Source organism: Lagenorhynchus albirostris, chromosome 11, assembly GCF_949774975.1.
Source record: "Lagenorhynchus albirostris chromosome 11, mLagAlb1.1, whole genome shotgun sequence".
Lineage (NCBI taxonomy): Eukaryota > Metazoa > Chordata > Mammalia > Artiodactyla > Delphinidae > Lagenorhynchus > Lagenorhynchus albirostris.
The window spans coordinates 37,285,856-37,310,266 of NC_083105.1; the positions used below are offsets into that span (position 1 = coordinate 37,285,856).

The 24,411-nt window shown below is 36.6% G+C and overlaps 1 protein-coding gene across 1 annotated transcript in view; it reads left to right on the forward strand.

Moving 5' to 3' along the window:
* The window catches only part of PPFIA2 (PTPRF interacting protein alpha 2), a 474,509-nt gene that overhangs the window by 42,340 nt on the left and 407,758 nt on the right, over window positions 1-24,411 (forward strand). Inside the window, exons 4-5 of the mRNA XM_060165096.1 lie at window positions 16,277-16,327; window positions 19,642-19,755. Coding sequence (XP_060021079.1) covers window positions 16,277-16,327; window positions 19,642-19,755 — 165 coding nt within the window. The remainder of the gene's footprint in view (window positions 1-16,276; window positions 16,328-19,641; window positions 19,756-24,411) is intronic.

Consider the following 24,411-nt stretch of genomic DNA (forward strand, 5'->3'; position numbering starts at 1 on the left):
GTGACCTAAGATGTGATCTATTGTGGAGAATGTTCCATGCGCACTTGAGAAGCAAGTGTAATCTGCTATTTTTGGATGGAATGTCCTACAAATATCAGTTAAATCTATCTTGTCTGTTGTGTCATTTAAAGCTTCTGTTTCCTTATTTATTTTTATTTTGGATGATCTGTCCATTGGTGTAAGTGAGGTGTTAAAGTCCCCCACTATTATTGTGTTACTGTCGATTTCCTCTTTCGTAGCTGTTAGCAGTTGCCTTATGTATTGAGGTGCTCCCATGTTGGGTGCATATATATTTATAATTGTTATATCTTCTTCTTGGATTGATCCCTTGATCATTATGTAGTGTCCTTCCTTGTCTCTTGTAATATTCTTTATTTTAAAGTCTATTTTATCTGATATGAGTATTGCTAGTCCAGCTTTCTTTGGATTTCCATTTGCATGGAATATCTTTTTCCGTCCCATCACTTTCAGTCTGTATGTGTCCCTAGGTCTGAAGTGGGTCTCTTGTAGACAGCATATATATGGGTCTTGTTTTTGTATTCATTCAGCAAGCCTGTGTCTTTTGATTGGAGCATTTAATCCATTCACATTTAAGGTAATTATCGATATGTATGTTCCTATGTCCATTTTCTTAATTGTTTTGTGTTTGTTTTTGTAGGTCCTTTGCTTCTCTTGTGTTTCCCACTTTGAGAAGTTCCTTTAGCATTTGTTGTAGAGCTGGTTTGGTGGTGCTGAATTCTCTTAGCTTTTGCTTGTCTGTAAAGCTTTTGATTTCCCCATCGAATCTGAATGAGATCCTTGTCGGGTAGAATAATCTTGGCTGTAGGTTCTTCCCTTTCATCACTTTAAGTATATCATACCACTGCCTTCTGGCTTGTAGAGTTTCTGCTGAGAAATTAGCTGTTAATCTTATGGGAGTTCCCTTGTATGTTATTTGTCATTTTTCCCTTGCTGCTTTCAAGAATTTTTCTTTGTCTTTAATTTTTGCCAATTTGATTACTATGTGTCTCAGCATGTTTCGCCTTGGGTTTATCCTGTATGGGACTCGCTGTGCTTCCTGGACTTGGGTGGCTATTTCCTTTCCCATGTTATGGAAATTTTCGACTATAATCTCTTCAAATATTTTCTCTGGTCCTTTCTGTCTCTCTTCTCCTTCTGGGACCCGTATAATGCGAATGTTGTTGCGTTTAATGTTGTCCCAGAGGTCTCTTAGGATGTCTTCTTTTCATTCTTTTTTCTTTATTCTTTCCTTGCAGTGAATTCCACCATTCTGTCTTCCATGTCACTTATCCATTCTTCTGCCTCAGTTATTCTGCTATTGATTCCTTTTAGTGTAGTTTTCATTTCATTTGTTGTATTGTTCATCTCTGTTTGTTTGTTCTTTAATTCTTCTAGGTCTTTGTTAAACATTTCTTGCATCTTCTTGATCTTTGCCTCCATTCTTTTTCCGAGGTCCTGGAGCATCTTCACTATCATTATTCTGAATTCTTTTTCTGGATGTTTGCCTATCTCCACTTCATTTAGTTGTTTTTCTGGGGTTTTATCTTCTTCCTTCATCTGATATATAGCCGTCTGCCGTTTCATCTTATCTATCTTTGTGTGAATGTGGTTTTTGTTCCACAGGCTGCAGGACTGTAGTTCTTCTTGCTTCTGCTGTCTGCCCTCTGGTGGATGAGGGTATCTAAGAGGCTTGATGGGAGGGACTGGTGATGGGTAAAGCTGACTCTGTCTCATTGGCGTTACTTCTTTATATCTTTAGTTGTAGAGATCTTTTCTGGTAGGTTTCAGTCTTTTCCACATGGTTGTTCTGCAGTTAGTTGCCTCTTCAATAACTGGTGCTGGGGAAATGCAAGTAATAAAGCCCTCCTTGTCCTGCTCTTTGCCTTGGTTGTGTCATTTGGCTCTGACACTCTCTGAGAGTTGAACCCAGTTCTGAGGTCATGCCAGAGCCTGAGCTCAACAGTCTCCCATAGTTCACTAAATTTTTGTGTGCATTTATTTTCAGGCATGTCAAAGTTTTCGTATAATGCTTTATTTGACTAGTGTGCTAAAATCTCTTCTGTAATTGTATAAAGACCTTGGGTTTTAAACAGACATAAATTTTGTCTTAAAGAATTTACATAGATTGGCATTGAAGCGTATTAGAGCTACTGTAGTTCTGCCATGTTGTCCTTAGGCTTATGAAGTTTATGTAACTAAAAAAAATATGTGGATGGTATAGTACCAGCGCTATATCATGAGATTATGAAGAAAGAGGTAGAGTTGCTTTTAGAAAAGACTTGTAGTAAAATAATATTTTTTAATGGTAAAATTGTGTAGAATATGCTTTGTGAGACCCCCATTCATTTGAAATTATGTCTCAACAGCAGCTACCTAATCATTGAGAGCAGTCTTAGAGATCAAATTGCCAATAAATGTGTGTGTGTGTGTGTGTGTGTGTGTGTGTGTGTGTGTGTGTGTGCTTACTAACTGGAATGAAGTCAATATGTGTTAACAGAATAATAATTCTGCAGGATTCACTCTACCAGATATAGAAAACATAGTAACCACAAGCTCTGCCCAATTTCAGCTTAAAAATGCATTAAAGAATGCAAAAGAGCTTAGAACATATGCAAAACAAAATATATAGTCCTACTGAGGGGCAACAAAGTTGATCAGGGGAATTTTTCTAGGAAAATCTCTGGGATCAATGTGAAAGAATATCCAAGCTTGACCTCATCTACACCTGTATCTCCATTTCACTTTTATCTTTGTTGTAGAACTAATGTAATTTCTAATAGCTGCAGCTAAGCAATAAAAACTGTCAATTTTTTTTCCTGCTAGGTTGTTACAGTTTATTCATTAATCACTTGCCTGCCTGTTGTACTTTCCAACTTAAGATTTATGGCACATTTTATGTGCCGATTCTAATTTATTTAGTATTACTTCCCCACAGAAACATTTATTTTTTTTTAACATATAATATTTTATCATTTTTGTGAGCTTTCATTGGCCAGAGATTTTTGCTTGTAAGTAACAGAAGTTGATTCTGCCTAGCTAGAGCCAAAAAAGAATTTATTAGACGTATACAAGGCAGTGTGGAATCTCAGAAAGAAAACCTAATAGTTAGGTCTCAGAAAGAGGGACCAAGGAAAATCCAGCGATGTGAACAGGAACAAAAGAACAGTCAAGGGGGTGTTTGCATATGAGCTGTATCATCTCCAGTTCTTTTCACGCTATACGGCACTCTGTTCAAAATTCACATACCCAGGTGAAAGAATTGAAACAGCCAAAGTTGAGTCACAAGCTCACATCGTGGCCACAAGGGGTCTATACTTTAATTGATGGTCCAAGAGTATGTGACAGAGAGGGGCAGTGTTCCAAAGAAGTTGAATTCTCATTAACAGAAAAAGGGAATAAATGCTGTGCTAAGAAAACCATAGATGACACTTCTGTTGGAGTCTTAAATTCTATCATTTTAGTTCTATTTATATGTACGTAGCTCTTAGCCATTCAAGAATGAAGTCTGTATATGCATTTGACATGCAGACCCAAATGTATTAATGCCAGTAATTTCAACCAAGTTTTCTTCTAAAAAACATTTTAAAATCAGTTAGAGCTTTTTCCAGAACCATTTCTCTTCCTAATTAAAGAATCCTGTTGAGAGCAACTGTCTTCACAGAAGAAAGTAACAATTAGGGATTTGATTCTATTTGAAATTTAAGATGTGGGCATATGTAGGCCATGCTTTCTCACCGATTATATCACAGGTTAGCTCACAAGAATCATACTTGACTTCTTAAAGTAGAGAATGCCAATTCAAAAAGAGTCATGTACCACAATGTTTATTGCAGAACTATTTAAAATAGTCAGGACATGGAAGCAACCTAGGTATCCATCGACAGATGAATGGATAAAGAAGAAGTAGTACATATATACAGTGGAATATTACTCGTCCATAAAAAGAAACAAAATTGATTTATTTGTAGTGAGGTGGATGGACCTAGAGTCTGTCATACAGAGTGAAGTAAGTCAGAAGGAGAAAAACAAATACCATATGCTAACACATATATATGGAATCTAAAAACAAAATGGTTCTGATGAACCTAGGGGCAGGACAGGAATAAAGATGCAGGTGGAGAGAATGGACTTGAGGACATGGGGAGGGGGAAGGGTAAACTGGGACGAAGTGAGAGAGTAGCATTGACATATATACACTACCAAATGTAAAATAGCTAGTGGGGAGCAGCTACGTAGCACAGGGAGATCAGCTCTGTGCTTTGTGACCACCTAGAGGGGTGGGATAGGGAGGGTGGGAGGGAGACACAAGAGGGAGGGGATATGGGGATATATGTATACATATAGCTGATTCACTTTGTTATACAGCAGAAACTAACACAACATTGTAAAGCAATTATATTCCAATAAAGATGTTTAAATAAATAAAGTTTGTATTAAATATCAAATAGATAAATAAAGTAGAGAATGCCAGCCTATGTTTAAATTGCATTAAGTTTTCTTGAGGCTTACTAACTTTCAATACATTTAGAATGGTTACAATTTGGTAATAAATCAAACATCATCTTTAACTGTAAGAAAATTAAATAATGCTCTTTCACACTCAAATATTCCTTATATTTAAAACAAGGAGTTTTAAATAAATTAAGCAAAGTATGTCATGATGTTATTTATCAGACATACCCTATTTTAAAAGTCAGTGGACATACACACTATTTTGAAATGAGTCTGTCCCACCAAGGTATTAAAATATATATAATTGCAGGAAGGTAATGAATTTTTATTCAATGATCCTTTTAAGATCTATGGTTGAATGCTGTTTTAAATACTGATTTAATTAAACTAAGATAGATACAGGTGTTCAGGTAAAAAGTTTAACTCCTCCAAATGCATCAGTTTGACTTAAATTTCTCTTTGATATCATTGGTATCTCAACATGTTTAAAAAAAAGAAGCAGAAGAAGTGGGACACAGAGATGAAAATTAGGCTTCTATTTCAAGGACATCTCCTCATTAAGGGGTAATCACCACACTAATAAGTTTTTAATGGCAAATAATCAGGAAGCACTATTAGGATCAGAAATTTGTATAATGGGAGAATTGACATCAGAATAGTGAATACAGTTACTGATACTGTATTGTGTACTTAAAATTTGCTAAGAGAGTAGATCTCATATTATTGTGGTAATCATTTCACAATGCATATGATTATCAAATCATCACACTGTATACCTTAAACTTGCACAGTGTTATTTGTCAATTATATCTCAATAAGGCTGGAAAAAATTGTCTATATATAAAGGTCAATCGTATGTATTGAGCTATAATTATGTTGATAATAATACGGTCAATTTTGTTTTAAATTATTTCATAGAGAATATAATTGACATATAACTTTTTACTAGATTCAGGTATACAACATAATGATTCGATATTTGTATATTACACTGGGAAGTGATCACAATAAATCTAGTTAACATCCATCACCATAAATAATTACAAATTTTTTCTTTTGATGAGAAATTTTAAGTTCTACTCTCTTAGCAACTTTCAGATGTACAATACAGTATTATTAACTATAGTCACCATGTTGTACATTATATCCCCATGACTTGTTTATTTAATAACTGTAAGTTTGCACCCTTTATATTAGTCCTAAATGGTAAAATATACAAGGTAAAATGAGATCAAAGGTGTATAAGCCATTAGCTTCTCTTAAATTCATGTGAAATATATACTTTTGCCAATGGTAGTTCATTTGATTTATAATTTAGATTTCTTTGCCTAAGTTTTGTACATCCAGCTTGCAGAGCATTACTTAAATTACTAATGAGTTTTCGTTATTCACCCTAGCATTGAGGTTTATGTTCATAAAGTCTGACAGCAAATGCTGCATTCCTCTCATTAATGTTATGGCCCTGACATGAATGTTATGAAAAAAAAAAAAAGCTGAGGAAAAGCCCATAACATTTGATCATTATCTAATCTGCCCACACCCAATAGCTTTTTTTCACTTGAGCATTCAACATGAAATCATCTGAGAAAATGTATACTTATTTATCATTCCCTATTTTTAAAAAATTTAAAATGTTATTTATATAAAACTTAGAACACAAGCACGAATTTAAGAACATGTACCAGATTCAGCTATTAGTATGTTGCTATTAACAAGTACTAAATTCAGCTTTAATATAATGAAATTCTCTTAATATTAGTAAACAGGGGAAATAGATGAATGAAGATAAAAATAATTCTGTCTTATAAATGCATAGGAAGTGTTCCCAGGATTAGCACTCTATGTAAAAAAATTGTGTTATTACTATGGTCTGCTGTGTATATTAGGAAATTATCTGCGTATATATACCAGGGTTCTTGTGCTGTTTTGTGAGATTAGAGCCAAGGAACACTTTCATTTCTTCAACAACTTGACCTCCTATTGCTTGCAAGATTAATAAGAAGAAGAATGACTCAGGGAAATTTGTAAACAGACTTTGCTTTTCGTTAATATCCATTGACCATTTAAGGATATTTATAACAAATTCTCCATCTTTACCTCTTGAAAATGATGTGTTGGCATGTGCTCTTGACCCAATTCCATGCCAAGAATTAACATATGTATCCCTGTCATTGCCTTTATTTTCATAAAATAATATCAACTTTATATTCTTCTTGGTTCATTGGTAAAGCCAAAGGCTCTTCCCTTATTCAAGTACATTATCTCCATGAACTCTACCGTGTATCTTTTATGAAAGTGTAGTTGTAAAACATAATATTGTCATAAAATATTGTCTGAAGGATGTTAAGATCCTCTATTCCTTCAGATTTTATATTCTATTTCTTTTTCTTCAGTCAAACAATGTAATTTCTCTCTCATATTCATAGCCTCTAAATGTCAACCGATATCAAAATTGGTCATCTGTCTTCTCATTTTACATGAACTCTGAAGGTGAACTCACCCAGTCTCATGGCATTAAATACAATTCATAACATGACAACTCCCAGATTTCATCTCTGGCTAGTAACGCTTCCTCAAGGAGGACTCACAACTGCAACTGGTTGTTCAATAGCTCCATTTTGAAAGTGAATAGGAATCTCAAATTTAACATATCTATAACTTGAACATCTAGCTCCCTGCCAGAATTGCTCACCCAATTGCCTTCAATCTTTCTGTAATAGCTTCCATTCTTCCAGGTGCTTAGGCCAAACATTTGAAGTCATATTTAATTTTCTTTCTCTCATACACACACGAAAACCAGCATTTAATCTTTTTGGCTCTACTTTAAATACATAGAAATGTGTGCATGTCTGTATATATGCATGTACTACACACACACACACACACACACACACATTTCCCATTTCATCTGCCCCTCTGTCTCTTTGACCATACTACTCTCCTCTGTTTCCTTCCCTCCAATCACACTGGTACTCTGGATATTCTTCAGAACTCTTCCTGGAGTGGCCTTCTCCCAGAAATCTACATGGATCATTCCTTTACTTCATTTGGATCTTTAATCAAATGTCATCTTATTGTTGAGATGACATTTATATATAATGTCACCATCTCATATAAAGTGACTTTTCCCATCTTTGACTTTTTCATCCACAGCACTTATTGCTAGTAGACAAATTATTTATCACTCATCACTGTTATCTAGAATATAGGCTTCATAAGAGCAAGGATTTTGTTTCCTTCTCTGCTGTTTTCCCAGTGGCTAGAACAGTAATGGACACATAGTAAGTATTCAATAAATGTCAATGAATAAATGAATCAGGCTGACGTGGGAGTTAAATTAGACAGCAGGAAACTTCTCAGCAATGACGCGGGTAGTATGCTATAGACAGAGTACACTAGCAAACCCATGATACACCCCTAACACATTAGGATTTCCAGAACGTCTTAGGAGTAATTGAAATCGGGTTGCCTTAGAACTGTAGAAGTTGGCCTTGCTGGATCAGTGAAATGTTGTCTATTACTTTCATTATAACCCTGCCATAACTTCAGATTACGGAAGCTGGAGGAAACTGTAAGTTTTGTGAAGCAGTAGAGAGTATACTCTTTGAGAGGGGCTGTAGAAGCAGTCTGCCTACCTTTGTGTCTTATCTCTGCCATTCCTAGCTGTGTGACTTTGGACAAGTGTCTTAAGTTTCTGGTCAGTCAGGTTTTGCCTGTCAAGTAGGAATATAGATAGTACTAATCTCATGAGTTTGCTATGAAGATTAAATGAATTAATATTCTTAAAGCTCTTAGCATATAGTCAGTCCTTACAACAGCTTTGTTATTATTATTTATGGTATTTTCTAACAAATTTGCACTGAAATATTAAAGGGAACCACAGAAATACTAATCATGGCTATGTATCACACAGGTGACAATTTGTCTTATTATTAATTTCTATTATGCACAAAAAGAGCAAGAAAATGAAAAAAGTTAACAAGAAAATGAAAAATTTAATATTTCAGGCTTCCAAAAATAGGTTCCAGCCCTTGCCTTGAGAATAATGAGTTTATGATAAAAGCAAACTTTACTTACTCAGTGGGACTTTAGCCCCATCATCACTTCTCTTGGAGATGTGGTTGAATATAACAGAACATTTAAGGAAGTCGTAGGTACTGATAGGATGGTAACTTCATTATCCAAGTTAAAGACAGCACAATTGGAAGTATAACCCAGTCTTTTTTTGTGTGTGGTTGATATCAAAGAAAAAAGAAAAGTGATGTCACACTAAAAAATCCTTTTATGTTATTGTTAGAGCCAGAGTGAAAGGACTGAGTCACCCACTAAGCCACCTGTTAAATCACGATGTTTCAAACTGTATCTACCTTCAGAATATATTTGAGAGTGGGCTGTTTTTTAGTCATAACTGAAAACATTATATGGTACCAAAATGCAACCTAAAGACATGTAATCTCTATTACTGGTACTTACTATTAAACTCTTACTCTAAGTTTCTAAGTCTGTTTAGAAGTTTAGGCAGCCCCTTTTAAGGCACATCCTTATGAAACAAAATTAAAGTCAATTGAGAAAGACACATTTGCAATTAAGGGATTTTAGCATTTTTGTCCTATACAGGAACAATATTATTTGTGAGGTTCTCTTTGAGATCAATAGAAAATATTAAGGACTTTGTATCAAACTATCAGGATGGTACACTGATATAAGCCTCAACACTTTCAAACTTGCAAAGTGATTTCTCTAATACTTATAGATTTTTGTTGAATATTAAAGATGAAAATGAGACCAATATATAGAATGTACATATGTGATATATATTATAATATATGCATATTATGTATGTTTTGTGTGTGTGTGTGTAATTTTCATAGTCTTGAGATAAAGTGGCACCCTGTAAAACTTGATACTAAAAATAAAAAACTTGAAGGGAAAACAGATTTTACTATAAAACAGCTAAACATACATGAAAAAGATAAAATACATATAAAAATTAGAAAAAATTATATGTAACAGAGTTATTTGACCACATATATTAAATAATCTTAATATGTAAATAGATCTTAGAAATCATTGAACAAGATAAACTTTCCAATGTTCCAAAGGCCATGAACAATTCATTCAAAAAAGAAATGATAGGGACTTCCCCGGGTGGTGCAGTGGTTAAGAATCCGCCTGCCAATGCAGGGGACACGAGTTCTATCCCTGGTCCAGGAAGATCCCACATGCCATGGAACAACTAAGCTCGTGCACCACAACTACTGAGCCTGTGCTCTAGAGCCTGCGAGCCACAAATGCTGAAGCCCATGCGCCTAGAGCCCATGCTCCACAACAAGAAAAGCCACTGCAGTGAGAAGCCCATGCACTGCAACAAAGAGTAGCCCCCGCTCACCGCAACTAGAGAAAGCCCGCGTGCAGCAACGAAGACCCAACACAGCCAAAAAAAAATAGATGTGATATATTCTTCCCTACTGAATCGGCAAGTATTGATAATTTCCATATTGCCAAGACTATGGAGAAATAGTCACTTATACACAATGTTGATGTAAGTAGAAACTGGTAAAACTTTTTGTAGAAAAGTATGATTATATGAGTCAAAATTTTAAATTTGTATATTTTTATTTACTTAGCAGTTTAACTTAGAATTTATTTGGAGGAAATAATCAGGCAAGTGTTCAAATATGTACCTACAAGGATGTAAGTCAAAATATTGTTTATAATATGCAAAAATGGTAGGACCCTAAGTATCCAACAATAGAGGATTTGATAACAAAGTCTAGTGTATTGAAATGGTGGAAGCCCTGTAATCATTAAAACATATGCTATAGAGATATGCTTATGGACTTTGAAAGCTCTCAATAGATTTTTTTTTTTTAATTATTTATTTTTGGCTGTGTTGGGTCTTTGTTGCTGCACGCGGGCTTTCTCTAGTTGCAGCGAGCGGGGACTACTCTTTGCTGCAGTTCATGGGCTTCTCACCGCGGTGGCTTCTCTTGTTGCAGAGCACGGGCTCTAGGTGCGCAGGCTCAGTAGTTGTGGCACACGGGCTTAGTTGCTCCGTGGCATGTGGGATCTTCCCGGACCAGGGCTCAAATCCGTGTCCCCTGCATTGGCAGGCGGATTCTTAACCACTGTGCCACCAGGGAAGCCCTCTCAATAAATTTTTAATGAAAAAAAAAAAAACTACCAAATATCAGGAGCAATATGACAATAAATATATTACATATTTATAAATATGTGTGTGTGTGTGGCATGTGTGTATGTATACCATTACTTCATTAATTAGTTTGTTAGCAGAGGTGGACAAGCCAAACAATGTTTCTGCTTCCATGGAGTGTATGTCCTACAGAGGAAAGTCTAACAACAACTATGCACACACATTAACAAGATAAATTCAAATTTGATGATTGTTCTGAGGAAAAGAAAGGAATAATTCTTGCATTAGGCGAAATGATGAGCACTTAAAAAGGGAACTCTGGAAAGAGGACTTTGAAGTAGTAATGTTTGACTGAGATTTAAATGAAAAGAAGGAGCTAGTTATGAGAGAACTGAGGAACACTGCCTTTCTGGAAGAGGGAACAGCAAGGACAAGGATTCTCAGGCCAGAATAGGCTTGCAGGGCTGGAGGAGGAAGAAGGTCTCTTGCACAATGAGAAGTGTGTGAGAGCAAGCCTGAGATGCTAGTAGTACAATGGCCCTGGTGGGTTGTGAGTATTTAAAAGTGTACTTTAATCTTAGTGCAATGTATGAATTTTTTATAGTTACAAAAAATAATGAAACAATTTTATTTTTAAAATTACCTTGCCTTATAAAGTAAAAATTCACATAGAATCTTTAGCATTGCCTTCCTAAAACAACACTGTTTTGCCTTCCCTAACAGTTTAACAGGGAATCAGGTTCATTGAATCACAGCTAATTGTAAAGCTTTCAAAATTAGCAGAAATCTTCCATTAAGGGCCCAGTGATTATGTTTATTAGTATTTCTGGCCTGATTTGTTATTAGGTAAAAGATGCTATTACAGTGTAATCTCATGCATTTTAACAGCTGTGTTATTCCCAATCATTCCAAGAAGCCTATAAACTGAGTCTCTTATATTAGCAGAAATTCCCTAAACACAGTGGATAGTAACAATCCATTTTATTTTAAGGCACTTCGCAGAAATTAGTGGCTGTATGTAATTAGTTTAATGTTATTGAATGTCACTATTGCTTCATGTTAACTCAGCTAAATAAATATTAGTTGTAATTTTTGTACAGGTAATAATTTTACCAAAATAACCTTGGAAAACTTTTTATTTGAGGTTTATTGACTTACAAATAATTTCTAAATGCATTTCCTTAATTTTATAGTAATGGTAGATGGGTCCCAAAATGTCTAGTTTTGACCAATAAATATTGACCATTTTAAGCCATTTTCAATTTGATTCTAAATTATGCTGTCATCTTCTTTACTTTTATATTTCTCAAAATTAAAAAAAAACTAATCACAATAAAAATAATTGCTATACATTTCTACCTGATTTCATTTTAATTGTATCTTTAGCTTTAATACATGCAAAGTGCTATTAAAAATGAAGAGAGTCAAAGGAAGGGTATCACACGTGGATCAGAAAAGTATTTTTGTATGTTAATTTTCTAAGATTGTGGAAATAACAAAAGTAACACAATAAATAGCCTCATTTAAAAAATAAAGGTGGTCATGAAATTCTCCACTAAGGCAACACAGTACTGTAGAAGCTTTCCAGGTTTAATTAAAATGATAAAATACAGTTTCTCTAGGTAAAACCACATTTTAAAAAAAATGCTCAATGCTTTCCCACATGTATGAGAGAATACTTATGTGTCATACAATGCTAAACTTTTATGGTTTTCATTTTAATCACATAAATTTTAGAGAGGATTTTATGGGCTCAGTGTTGAATAATCCCTAATCTTCTAAATTGGTGTTGTCCATTCCTAGAGAATAGTATTAATTTGTTTTATAAACCCTTTAGAACAGTACTCTTTAACAGAAATAGCTGCACATGTAGTTTAAAATTTTCTAGAAGTCATTTAAAAACAGGAAAAATAAATACAGGCATCCCTCATTTTATTGCACTTTGTTTTTTGTGCTTTGCAGCTGTTGTGTTTTTTTTACAAATTTAAGGTTTGTGGCAACCCTACCTCAAGCAAGCCTACCGGTGCCATTTCCAACAGCATCTGCTCACTTTGTGACTCTGTGTCACATTTTGGTAATTCTCACAAAATTTCTAACTTTTTCATTACTATTATATTTGTTGTGGTGATTCGTGATCAGTGATCTTTGATATTACTATAGCAAAAAGACTAAGACTTCCTGCAGGCTCAGATGATGGTTAGCATTTTTTAGCAACACAGTATTTTTAAATTAAGGTATGTACATTGTTTTTTAGACATAATGCTATTGCACACTTAACAGACTACAGTTCAGTGTAAACTTAACTTTTACATGCACTGGGAAACCAAAATATTTGTATGACTCGCTTTATTGTGATATTTGCTTTACTGCAGTGGTCTGGAACCAAACCAGCAATATCTCCAAGGTATGCCTGTAGGTGAAATAATATTGATAATGTGTTTTATTTAAACCAATGTATCCAAAATATTATCATTTCAACATGTGATAACAGCCACGTTTCCAGTGCTCTGTGGCCACCTGTGGCTTGCAGCTCCAAATTGGGCAGTAAAGCTTTAGAACATGCATTGATCTGTGATTTAAGAGTCCCTAAAGTTTCTCCAAAAGATAAACTATTTTTCATTTAACAAAGATGGTTAACACAGCAGAAAGAAGTTAAAGGACTGATTAGGCAGTTTTGCATCATGACAAAATAACCAGCTGTATCACCATATTTGGCTTGCGTTTTTGCATTTTTCCTTTAAGTAGAATGTTTTGGCCTGGGTAGAAAAAGGCTTGTATGCTCCAAGAACCTATTGTATTAATTCACTGAGACTGCTTTGCATTCTATATTCCACAGACAACTCGTTTCCTCTCAGGCCTATGACTTTGAACAAGTCATTCCTTCTATCTAGAATAAGCTTCTCTCATTTTATGAGCAGTCAAAACTCTACTTATATTCAAGGCTTGGCTCAAATGACACACCCTGTGTAAATCCACCTTAGACTCCCACAAGCAAATTAGCTGACTCCTCAATCATGGGGCTTCCATAGCATCTTTGTGTGTATGTATTTTCTATACCACCTGTTGAACTGTAAATTGATTTGGCTTTTATATGATTATTTTACTTCCCTCTCCCTCCAACCGTACTGTGGACACACTGTGAGCAGGTATATACATTATTCATTTTTGCCAGTCTGACACCAGTCAGAGGATAAACGCAAGGTAGGTTACTATTATTTATATATTATATTTTGCTACCCCAAAGTATTATGTACTTTGACTTTTCTTAGATAAACTACAATTCTGAATTCTTCTTATAAATTATCTGCAGGTATTAAAAATTCCCAAGGCACATGAACTTTGCATGTGCACACATATATGTAATATGATTCTGCAACTTTAGTGGGACCTGCTATTGTTATTTATTTTATCTCATCTCATAGGTGCTCACTTTTTGGAGGGCCATGACTCTTCATCAAATAGATCCTCATTATCATTAAGTTTCATTAAATATTTTACAGCTATTTTTCACATCACGAAATCATTTTATACATCCTTTCCATGTTTTTTGTGTATTTAAACATTAGCTCCTCTAGACTGTAACCTTTTTTTAAGAGTAATGATTATCTTTATTTTTAATCAACTCTCCCCATAATACCACACAGTATTCTGGGCATAAAGTAGGTACTGGGTTCAATAAAAATGTGTTGGTGAACTCAAAATATTTCTGCATAACAATTATGTGTAATATTTAAGCATTACTAAATAGTAATATAGTTAAACATGTTTATATGGTGTAATTTATAATAAACTAATTATTTAGGTGCATGTTGCATGCCTGTTTCATACTTGAGTTCATTCATTCAGCATATTGTGTGCTACGAATCCAGCAAATGTGCTGGATACTGAGCATGCATTAATGAATACAAGGAACAAGATCCTGCCCTTTTGTATTTTACAGTGTAATGAGAAATAAAGATAGCAAATATATAAGCAACAATACATATAAAATACTCTTAATTCAATCAGGAACAAATGATTGAGAAAGAAAGAATAAGAAAGGGAATCCACATAGATGAAGTGGGTAGGCCCTCCATGAGCAGGGGACATTTAAACTGGGATTTGAAGGATTAATAAAGAATCGCTATATGAAGATCAGCAGAAACAGCATTCACAGGAGAGGGAACAGCATGAGTAAGACAGAGCATGGTCCCTGCTGAGATTTAAGAGATGGCCACTGCACCTAGGACCCAGGGGCATGAAATGAAGGTGGATGGGTAGGCAAGACACAGGATTAAGCTGAGATCTGTAGGCAACAGCAGAATTGGGTTTTACTTAAAAGATTTTGAGTAATGAGGGCATCATTAATATTTTAACAGATGAATCTGCAGAAGCAAGTGGAGGAGGGCAAGAGGGCAAATAGAATAAGAATAAGACGCACACTGTAGGAGTTCCTAGGATAGAAGATGGTGACTTGGGCCAGAGTCGTAGCAGTGGTGAGGAAAATAAAAGATATTTTGGATTGATTTGGAGAAGACTTAAGGGATAGTATGGGAGGATTAAGGAAGGATGAAGAATCAAGAATGACTAACAGTGCTTATGCTTTGCAACTTGTGGATGTTAAAACTTCTTTTTTTAAAAAAGATGGGCAGACTATGGAGAACAGCATGGAGGTTCCTCAAAAAACTAAAAATAGAACTACCGTATGACCCAGCAATCCCACTACTGGGCATATACCCTGAGAAAACCATAATTCAAAAAGAGTCATGTACCACAATGTTCACTGCAGCTCTATTTACAATAACCAGGACATGGAAGCAACCTAAGTGTCCATCGATAGATGAATGGATAAAGAAGATGTGGCACATATATACAATGGAATATTACTCAGCCATAAAAAGAAACAAAATTGAGTTATTTGTAGTGAGGTGGATGGACCTAGAGTCTGTCATACAGAGTGAAGTAAGTCAGAAAGAGAAAAACAAATACCGTATGCTAACACATATATATGGAATCACAGACATAGAGAATGGACTTGAGGACACGGGGAGGGGGAAGGGGAAGCTGGGACGAAGTTAGAGAGTGGCATGAACATATATACACTACCAAATGTAACATAGATAGCTAGTGGGAAGCAGCTGCATGGCACAGGGAGATCAGCTTGGTGCTTTGTGTCCACCTAGAGGGGTGGGATAGGGAGGGTGGGAGGGAGATGCAAGAGGGAGGGGATATGGGGATATATGTATATGAATGGCTGATTCACTTTGTTATAAAGCAGAAACTAACACACATTGTAAAGCAATTATACTCCAATAAAGATGTTAAAAAATAAATAAAAAAGATGGGCAGGACTAAGAAATATAATTAGGAGGCTATAAAAAACAATTTTTAAACTTAAGTTTGAGGTATCTGTGAGATGCCCAATAAAATGTAGGATAAGCATATTGTTATAAAAATCTGGAGCTCAAAGGAAATTTGGGGAGCCAAAAAGTACAAATTTGGAATTCATTGACACATTTAGATAGTCTTGAAAACTTATGGAACTGGATGAAAACCCCTGGAGAAAAAGTGTAGAGAAAGAAGGAGGAGGTCTCCAAACTGAACCCTGGGGAACACCTGTGTATGAGCTCAGGCTGCCATAATAAATACTACAGACTAGGTGACTTAAACAACAGCATTTATTTCTTACAGTTCTGGAGGCTGGGAAGTCCAAGATCACTGTGCCAGCAGATTTGGTTCTTGGTGAGCGCCCTCCCTCTGACTTGCAGACCTCTGCTTTTTCTCTCTGTCCTCAAATGGAGGAGAGAGTGAGAACTTTGGTGTTCTTCCTGTGTTTATAAAGGGCACTAATACCAGCCTGAGAGCTTCACCCTCCTGATCTAAAGCTAAGCACCCTCCTAAAGCTAAGCACTTCCCAAAAGCTCTACCTCCTAATACCATCGTTATGGGGATTAGGCTTCAACATGTAAATCTGGAGGAGATGCAAACATTCAGTTGATAACAACTGGCATTTAGAATTTTGTTTGAGGAGGATACACTAGAGAAGTAGGTGCAAAACCCAGAGAGTGTAGTGTCACTGGAGGTTTCCCTCCCAAAACATCTTTTTGTGGTTTTCTAGTGCACTTTGGATAAAACCTCAAAATCCTTATTGTGATCTATAAATCCCAGGGTTTTGAAAAAGGATACGAACAACTCCAGGAAATTGTACTGACACATAGTAAAATGGACTTAAATAATTTGATGATGTCAACAAGACTGGCTTCCCTGGAATGGTGTATTTGAAGCCAGACTGGAGTGAAATAGGCAATATTCATAGTGGAAGGAACTAGTGGAGACAACAGTTATAATTGTGGCTGTCAATGGCAAGAGAGAAACATAGTAATGGGGAAAGAAAATGGACAGAGAAGAGATACATTTAGACAGGGACATGCTACAGCACCTTTCTGTATTGAAGGGGTGTGTGTGCAGAGCTACATCAGCTTGCAAAATCTGGGCTAGAGCGTCGCGCTAGACAAGAGTAGTCACAGTGCCATTGGTAGTGGGGGAGGGTCTCAGAAACAGAAGCTAGAGCTGGGTGTTTGCCAGCTGCCCTACTTTTCTTATTCCTATCCAACAACCAGCTGCTAGGAGCAAGTGACAGGAAATTCCTGCTTACATCCCATGTTTTCTCTCACTTTCTCTAGTTACCAGTCTGCTGTTCTTTCTCTTTCTCACTCTCTTTCCTTACTCAACTCATAATTCTAAGCTTTCAGCCACTTCCTTTTTTACTCTTTTTACCTTCCCAGAATATATATAGCTTACTCTTCTGAGGTTAATTTAAATCAGAAAAAGAGTTCAGTTCAGGGTTTATCAGAAGAACAGTTATGTGGTGAAATGAAGCATAAGTAATAAGCCTCTATTTAGATAGTCTTAGTGGATAGCCTCATTACTATTTTTACAACACACTGAAGGATAAAATGGTAGATTAGGCAGTGATTGATATTTATTTATTGAGTACTATGTTTCATATGCTGTTTTAAGTGCTTTATGTGAAACATGTTATTTAAATTTCACAATAACCCATTTAGTCAACTATTATTTTCATCCTCATTGTATAGATAAATAAAGAGGTTAAGTGACTTAATTAAGATCATGCATTTCCGAAGTCTTGGAGCCAGGAGTTCACTCAAGTAGTCTGACACAAAGTCTAAGCTCTAACCCTTAAATTCTACTGCCTGAGGCACCAGAAATGGATGGATGCCCAAGCAGAGTTCCAGAATCATGTGGTTCCTCAAAGATGGTGCCCTCTAAATGAATGGATCAGTTTGACCCAAGCCCCAAAAGGAGGGAACCATGTCTCTGTCTAACACTTATAAGCAGCAGCTACAACACCCACACTTCATGAGCTGCCCTTTGCTGAATGGTGCCTAAGTGCCAGGCGCTGTCCCAACCACTTTACTTGTGACATTTTCATTTAATCTTCCCAATAATGTTGTTCAGGGGGCCCTTGATGATCTTTATCTCACAGATAAGGGAAATGAGATTCACAGTGGTTGGGTCATTTGCAACCTAACCACTAAGTGTTGGAGGAGGCAACATGACTCCAAAGTCTAAGTTGTCAATCTCAAAATCTTGCATACTTTTACTTGTTCAGAATTCTTACTGAGTTAACCATTTCTCCATAGTCCATCTCTATTTTCTAAACCTTTTAATCTCAATTTGGGAGTCACTTGTAGGTGACATTTTGTTGTTTTTTAAAGTATATAAAATATAGGAAGTCCATACTTTGAGCATTCTCAGTGAAGTTTATTTCCATTCAAAATGTTTCTTTTTACTCAATTTTTATAATCAACTAATCTACTTAGATTTCATGTTTGTTTGTTTTCTTCTTTGTTGCTTTTACTGGTAATTGTCCTCCGAAATATTTCTGTGGTAATTTTTAGCCATCACTTTGCTTTTTATATTTCTCAACACTGTATGCATTTAAAATGTAAATTCAAACATAGTGCACAATGCCAGAAGTGGCACTAGTAATCTTTTATATAATGATATAAAACTATTTGGCAATACATGTTCGGATACCATATGCTTTGGAATGTGAAAAAAACCCAAAAAACCCAAAACTCTGGACAGAGCAAATTTTCAGGTTCCATGTTTTATTCCTATAAAGAATAAGAATCTTTATTCCTTATAAGAATAAGCTCTTCATTATTTTTTTTCACATGCTATGACAGATTTTACATTTGGCAGAAGAAAACATCTTTAAAAAGCCTAAGAACAGGAATTATAACTTATTTTTAAAATTTGAAAGTGATAGACACAGTTAGTACAACTTTGCCTTTGATGAACAACTGTAATGTTTCAAAACATTTTCATTTACATATCCAGTGTGATCTTTGTTATTACTTTTACAGTTACATAGGTTTATCTTTGCTTTTCAAATGAGGCAATGGTGGTCCTCAGAGGCTAGCCTCAGAGAGCCAAATAATTTTAAATACAGGCAAGCCCAGAATTAGCTAGATGGCAAAGATGGAATATCCCCCCCTACCTTTTTTTTTTTTTTTTTTTTGTCATTTCGGCCCCTACTCAGGGACTTCACTGGCAGTACTGAACAACCCCATGGACGCAAGAGGTGCCCCCAAAGAGAGTCAAAAGATACTACCCTCCCAAGACCCAGCGCCACTCCTAAAGACAACCAAAAGAAAAAAAACTCAGACAATTCCCCTGAGAGCTGCAACAGTCAGTAGGAACCCAGCCGCAAACAGAGTGCAACCCACATTTCTGTCCAGCCATATTTGGGGGACTCCCAGCCACCTGACTGTTGGCAAGCCAACGAGACAATCAAGAAGGCAGTACTTTCCCTGGGAAAGAATCAACAACCAATGGGTATCCAAAAGCAAATTCACAAGTCAGGTCAACGATCTAATTCTTACAAGTGCTTTTTGCCTGCCAGTCTGAATTTGAGAAGGAAGGGACAACCTGAAATTTTACTTTCCTCTCTCAACCAGGCACCACAAATAGAAATCTGGGAGCGCTGACTTTGATAAGAATTCTTACCCTTTGCTTTCTTCTGCCAGTTTTCCCCAGGATTCTACAGGCTCTGGAGCGAGTGGGATGTCCAAGCGGGTCTCATCCTGTCCACCAGAAGCTCAGGAGGCGGCGGAAAAATAGTTTTCCCTCAACTCTTTTTAGTGAGTTCTTGGCCGAGAACCCCCTATTTTCTAGGGCACCTCGTAGGTGGAAAAGCTTATCCAGGTTAAAAGTTCTTGCTGTGGCCGCTGTAATTCACGGTTTATCTTGGGTAAGGTTAACCCGCTTGTTCGGCCTTAAAACAGAATTTATTCCCCTGACGCCTCACGCTAGGCCCAGTCCAGCTTCAGTCCAGCCCAGTCTGACCCGGAACCAGTCCCTTTTCTAACTTGTCCGCGGTCCGACCCCAAATCCGGTCCCGTTTCTAAGTCGGACCCACATCTGACCGCAAGTCGGTCCGTTTCTAAGTGGGACCCAGTCCGAGGTTTCCGGCAGCGAGCCTGTTAAAAGATAAGTTCAAACACAGTCTGAAAGCTCCTCAGGCAGAAGCCGCGGAGGCTCCTTGAGCGACCGACCCAGCACCTCCTGAGGCGGCGAGAAGGACTCGGGCTCAGGGCTCAGCAGGTACCACGTTGGGGTGCTCGTCGCTCCTGTGGCGGTCGGGGGTCTCCTGCGGTTCCCTCTTTTCACACTAAGAGCTCTTAAAAAATAAACTGAGGCATTTTAAAAAGTTTAGGAGTGGGCTTCCCTGGTGGCGCAGTGGTTGAGAGTCCTCCGGCCGATGCAGGGGACGCGGGTTTGTGCCCAGTATGGGAGGATCCCACGTGCCGCGGAGCGGCTAGGCCCGTGAGCCATGGCCGCTGAGCCTGCGCGTCCGGAGCCTGGTGCCCAGTGTGGGAGGATCCCATGTGCCGCGGAGCGGCTAGGCCCGTGAGCCATGGCTGCTGAGCCTGCGCGTCCGGAGCCTGTGCCCCGCAACAGGAGAGGCCACTGCAGTGAGAGGCCCGCCTACCGCAAAAAAAAAAAAGTTTAGGAGTTATATATGAGAAAAAGCCGATTCAATCGAGAAGCATCCATTCTAGCAAATGGAGAGGAGCTCCAAGGAGCTGTTCAAAATGAAAGACTTTCTTAGGCAGAAGGGAGTAGGAACGAGGAAAATAAACTAGGCAAAAAAGCACGTTGGTTACAGCAAAGTTACTTTCCTTTAAGAGATGGCAGGCGTCTATCAGGCAGATTCCTTAACTAAGGCTGATCTGGCGATTCCTGACTGGTTTAAGATGCCATTTCTGGGAGAGCCAACGCTGTAAGTTGTCTCAGTTTGGTGAGGGGCTTAGCGTAAGCAACTCCATTTTGGGCTTCTTGTTTTAAAAAAAGAATATAATCTTTTCTAATGCAGTATAAAATAGAACAGTAAGACTTGAAAAAGAAGCAGAAAAAAAGTCTTACTGACTTATACAGCTAAGAAAAGACAAGGTCGGGTAAAAATAATAGGATCTTTACCTTTATACATCGCCCACCCCTCCACTACTTTCAAAGTACTGTGCATTACCAAACGTTATAGGACGGATGTCACAACAAAGGGGGTGCCTACATGCCTAACAACATTATTAGTTCCCTCTTTTCTTCTTTGGTGATTCCTTATCCACAGCCAATATGCAGCCTGTAAACATGTTCAGATCTTGCCATCCTAAAAAAAACAAACTTCCTATACTAGAAATGCAGATTTTCATCCCCAGATCCTCTGAATCAGAAACTTTTGGATGAGGTGTAGGATATGCCTTTTTATCAGCTTTCCAGTTTACTCTATGTGCAAAGAAATTTGAGACTGACTTACAAGGTAAAAGTAGCAGGACTGAGTGATCAATTAAATGTGACAGAGAAAGGAATCATACAGGGGTTTCTCAAAGTTTGATCTAGGTGATGAACGTTGGTATTATTAATTGAGATATGCGGGACAGTTGAAAAGATAAAAACTTCAGTTTGGATATACTATATTTGAGATTTCTTGGTGACATTATGCACCAGGACAGGTAATGATTTAGGAATCATCAGTATATATTATCGCTGGTGGTTATGACTCTATGAATGAACGAGATCATCTGAGGGAATCACAGAGCAAGAAGACAGATGGGTCAAGGATAGAATTCTGTGGAATACCAGTTTCAGGGGAGCTCAGGTGAAGAAGCATCCATGAGGAATCTGAGAAGGAGTGATCATGAGGTTAAGAGTGGAACTAAAAGAAAATCCAATATTTTTATGGAAGACAAGTTTCATGGATTAAGATTTTAAGGAGCGAAGATTTACCCATGCTATAGTAGTACTGACATCTAATAAGAATTTTATTTGGCAACATATTGAGATTATTGTGCCCTTGACAAGATAAGATTCAGTACAAATGTGGAAATGGAGACAAGTTTGGAATTGAATGATTAGTAAAGATATGGAGAGAGAAAAATGTATACTACACCTAAAAGTTGAACTAAAAAGAGAAGGAGAGATAGAGAGATACCTGGGGGATGATTTAGGGCTAAGAAATGTATATTCAGAGACAATAATTAATATTGCTTAATATTATAAGATGGAGAATCAGCATGGTGATAAAATCCACTAAAAGCAAACTTTCATGTTTATAGAACCATCTTAGAATCCAATAATTTGTTTTTCCTTTCATTGTGATTACACTTAACTAACCTATACCTAACTCTAATAATCAAGGTAGAAGCTCACTTTTGTTTTAGGGTATATTTCATAATTTTTAATTCACATATTCTTGACGAAAGCTTATATTACTAATATGAATAAAGTAATTTGACCACTACACAATTTTTGTTACATCAAATATTCATGATAAATACTGAAAAAAAACTTTAAATCAAGAAGAAAATATGTCTGCAAAAAGTCATTTACACAATTATAAAATCATAAAAATTTGAAATAATTTTATGTATTGTATTTATTTTTTTAAAAAAGAATATATAACAGAGCAAGGTCTGCTTAACCCTATCACATTTTTAAACTGCTATTGAAACAAATCAGATTCAAGTCAGTAGTCAATTGGCCCAGTTTTATCTTTGAGGATAAATTTGCCCATTAATAAAGGTTTATATACTATATGCCACCTTTAGTAACTTCTTATAATTTCTTGAATCCTACAATGTTTTATTTCTGTGGTTTTGATTTTGAGTATCGTTTGATAGTAGAATATCAGATCTAAAGGCTTTTCTGAGTTAGAAGAAATAACTCTGCTTTTCAAAGTTACTCAAAGATAGCAAATATCTTAGCTCTAACAATATTTGCAATACAGTCTTCTGTGCTCAAATATATTTTATTACAGTACATGGTAATTGTCATGGAACATGCAGTAGATAACTTGCATCCAGTCTACTCAAAGTCACTACTTTAAAGAAGAAAAGGAATGAATCTGTTTCCATAACAGTGTGTGTGTGTGTGTGTGTATGTGTATGTGTATGTATAACTGTGTGCATATATATATATGAAAAGGATTAGGTAGGTTAAATTAATAACACCTCTAAACCACACATTCCACACACCACCCCTCCACAGGCACAGTAAATGCCAAAAGTTATGCAAATTAATTTGCCACAAAGGATTTGCCTCAAATTATAAAAAAAATCTGTTTTTTCCTCAGGGTCCTATATCTTCATTTTCCTTCTTCTGACTCTTTATCCACAACAATCCTACATAAACAAATCTAATTTCTTAGAAACAAATATTTTCAACTCTTGGTCTACTAAATCAGAAACTCTCAGAGTAAGATATGGGATCTGTATTTTTGTCATCTTCATGTTTCTCTCCTGGAATAGTGATACCCATGGTGACATTCATGTAAATATATGTTATGTGGCTTATTTTAAAATGTCCCTCAACAAATTTATCTGAATAGGATTACTCTTATCACATTGGTTATGGTATTCTATATTGCAGATTCCAAACCCCATATATAAATTTGTTTAAAAAAAATTAATGTCAGGGCTTCCCTGGTGGCGAAGTGGTTGAGAGTCCGCCTGCCGATGCAGGGGACACGGATCCGTGCCCTGATTCGGGAGGATCCCACATGCCGCGGAGCGGCTGGGCCCGTGAGCCATGGCCGCTGGGCCTGCGCGCCCGGAGCCTGTGCTCTGCAACGGGAGAGGCCACAAGGTGCTGGAAATTGAGCGGTGAACAAAACAAAGTGTTGGCCTTGCGGAAACATGCTGAATAGTGAAGGGGAGAGAACTTAAGAGCATTTGTAAGTTTTTATTGATTGATTTTCATTTTACTAAAGAGAACCCATGTTCTCTTGCAGTTTCTAGGTTAATGTTATTACTAAAAAGTATAAATTGCCCTCTTCTGAATATGTAAATGTAAATCCAATAGTATGATATAGTTATGTATAGATTTTTCAGCTCAAGTGTCCTATAAAACTCTTCATAGTTATAAATGTGACTTATTTAATTTATCTGTTTTTATTTTCCCTTCCTTCCCCAAACTAATTGGATGTATCTCCCTAAGTCTGAGCTCAGAGTTGTCGTAAGGGAAGAGAACTGTAACTATATTTTGTAAATCAGTTTTAAATAATGTATCATATAGCATAACACTTAGTGAATCAGAATAGCCTTAAGGTCTTAAAAATTACTGAGAAATTATCTCATTTGGAGTGTATACTTTCCAGTAAGACCTCTCAGTTGAGAGGGAGGGGGAAGATTTCTTCCTTTTTATGTTTAATTCATTACACAATTAAACATGTTCATTACATAAAATTTAGAAATTCAGAGGAAAATCTACGTTTTCTATGTAAGCCTTCCACTTCTCTCATT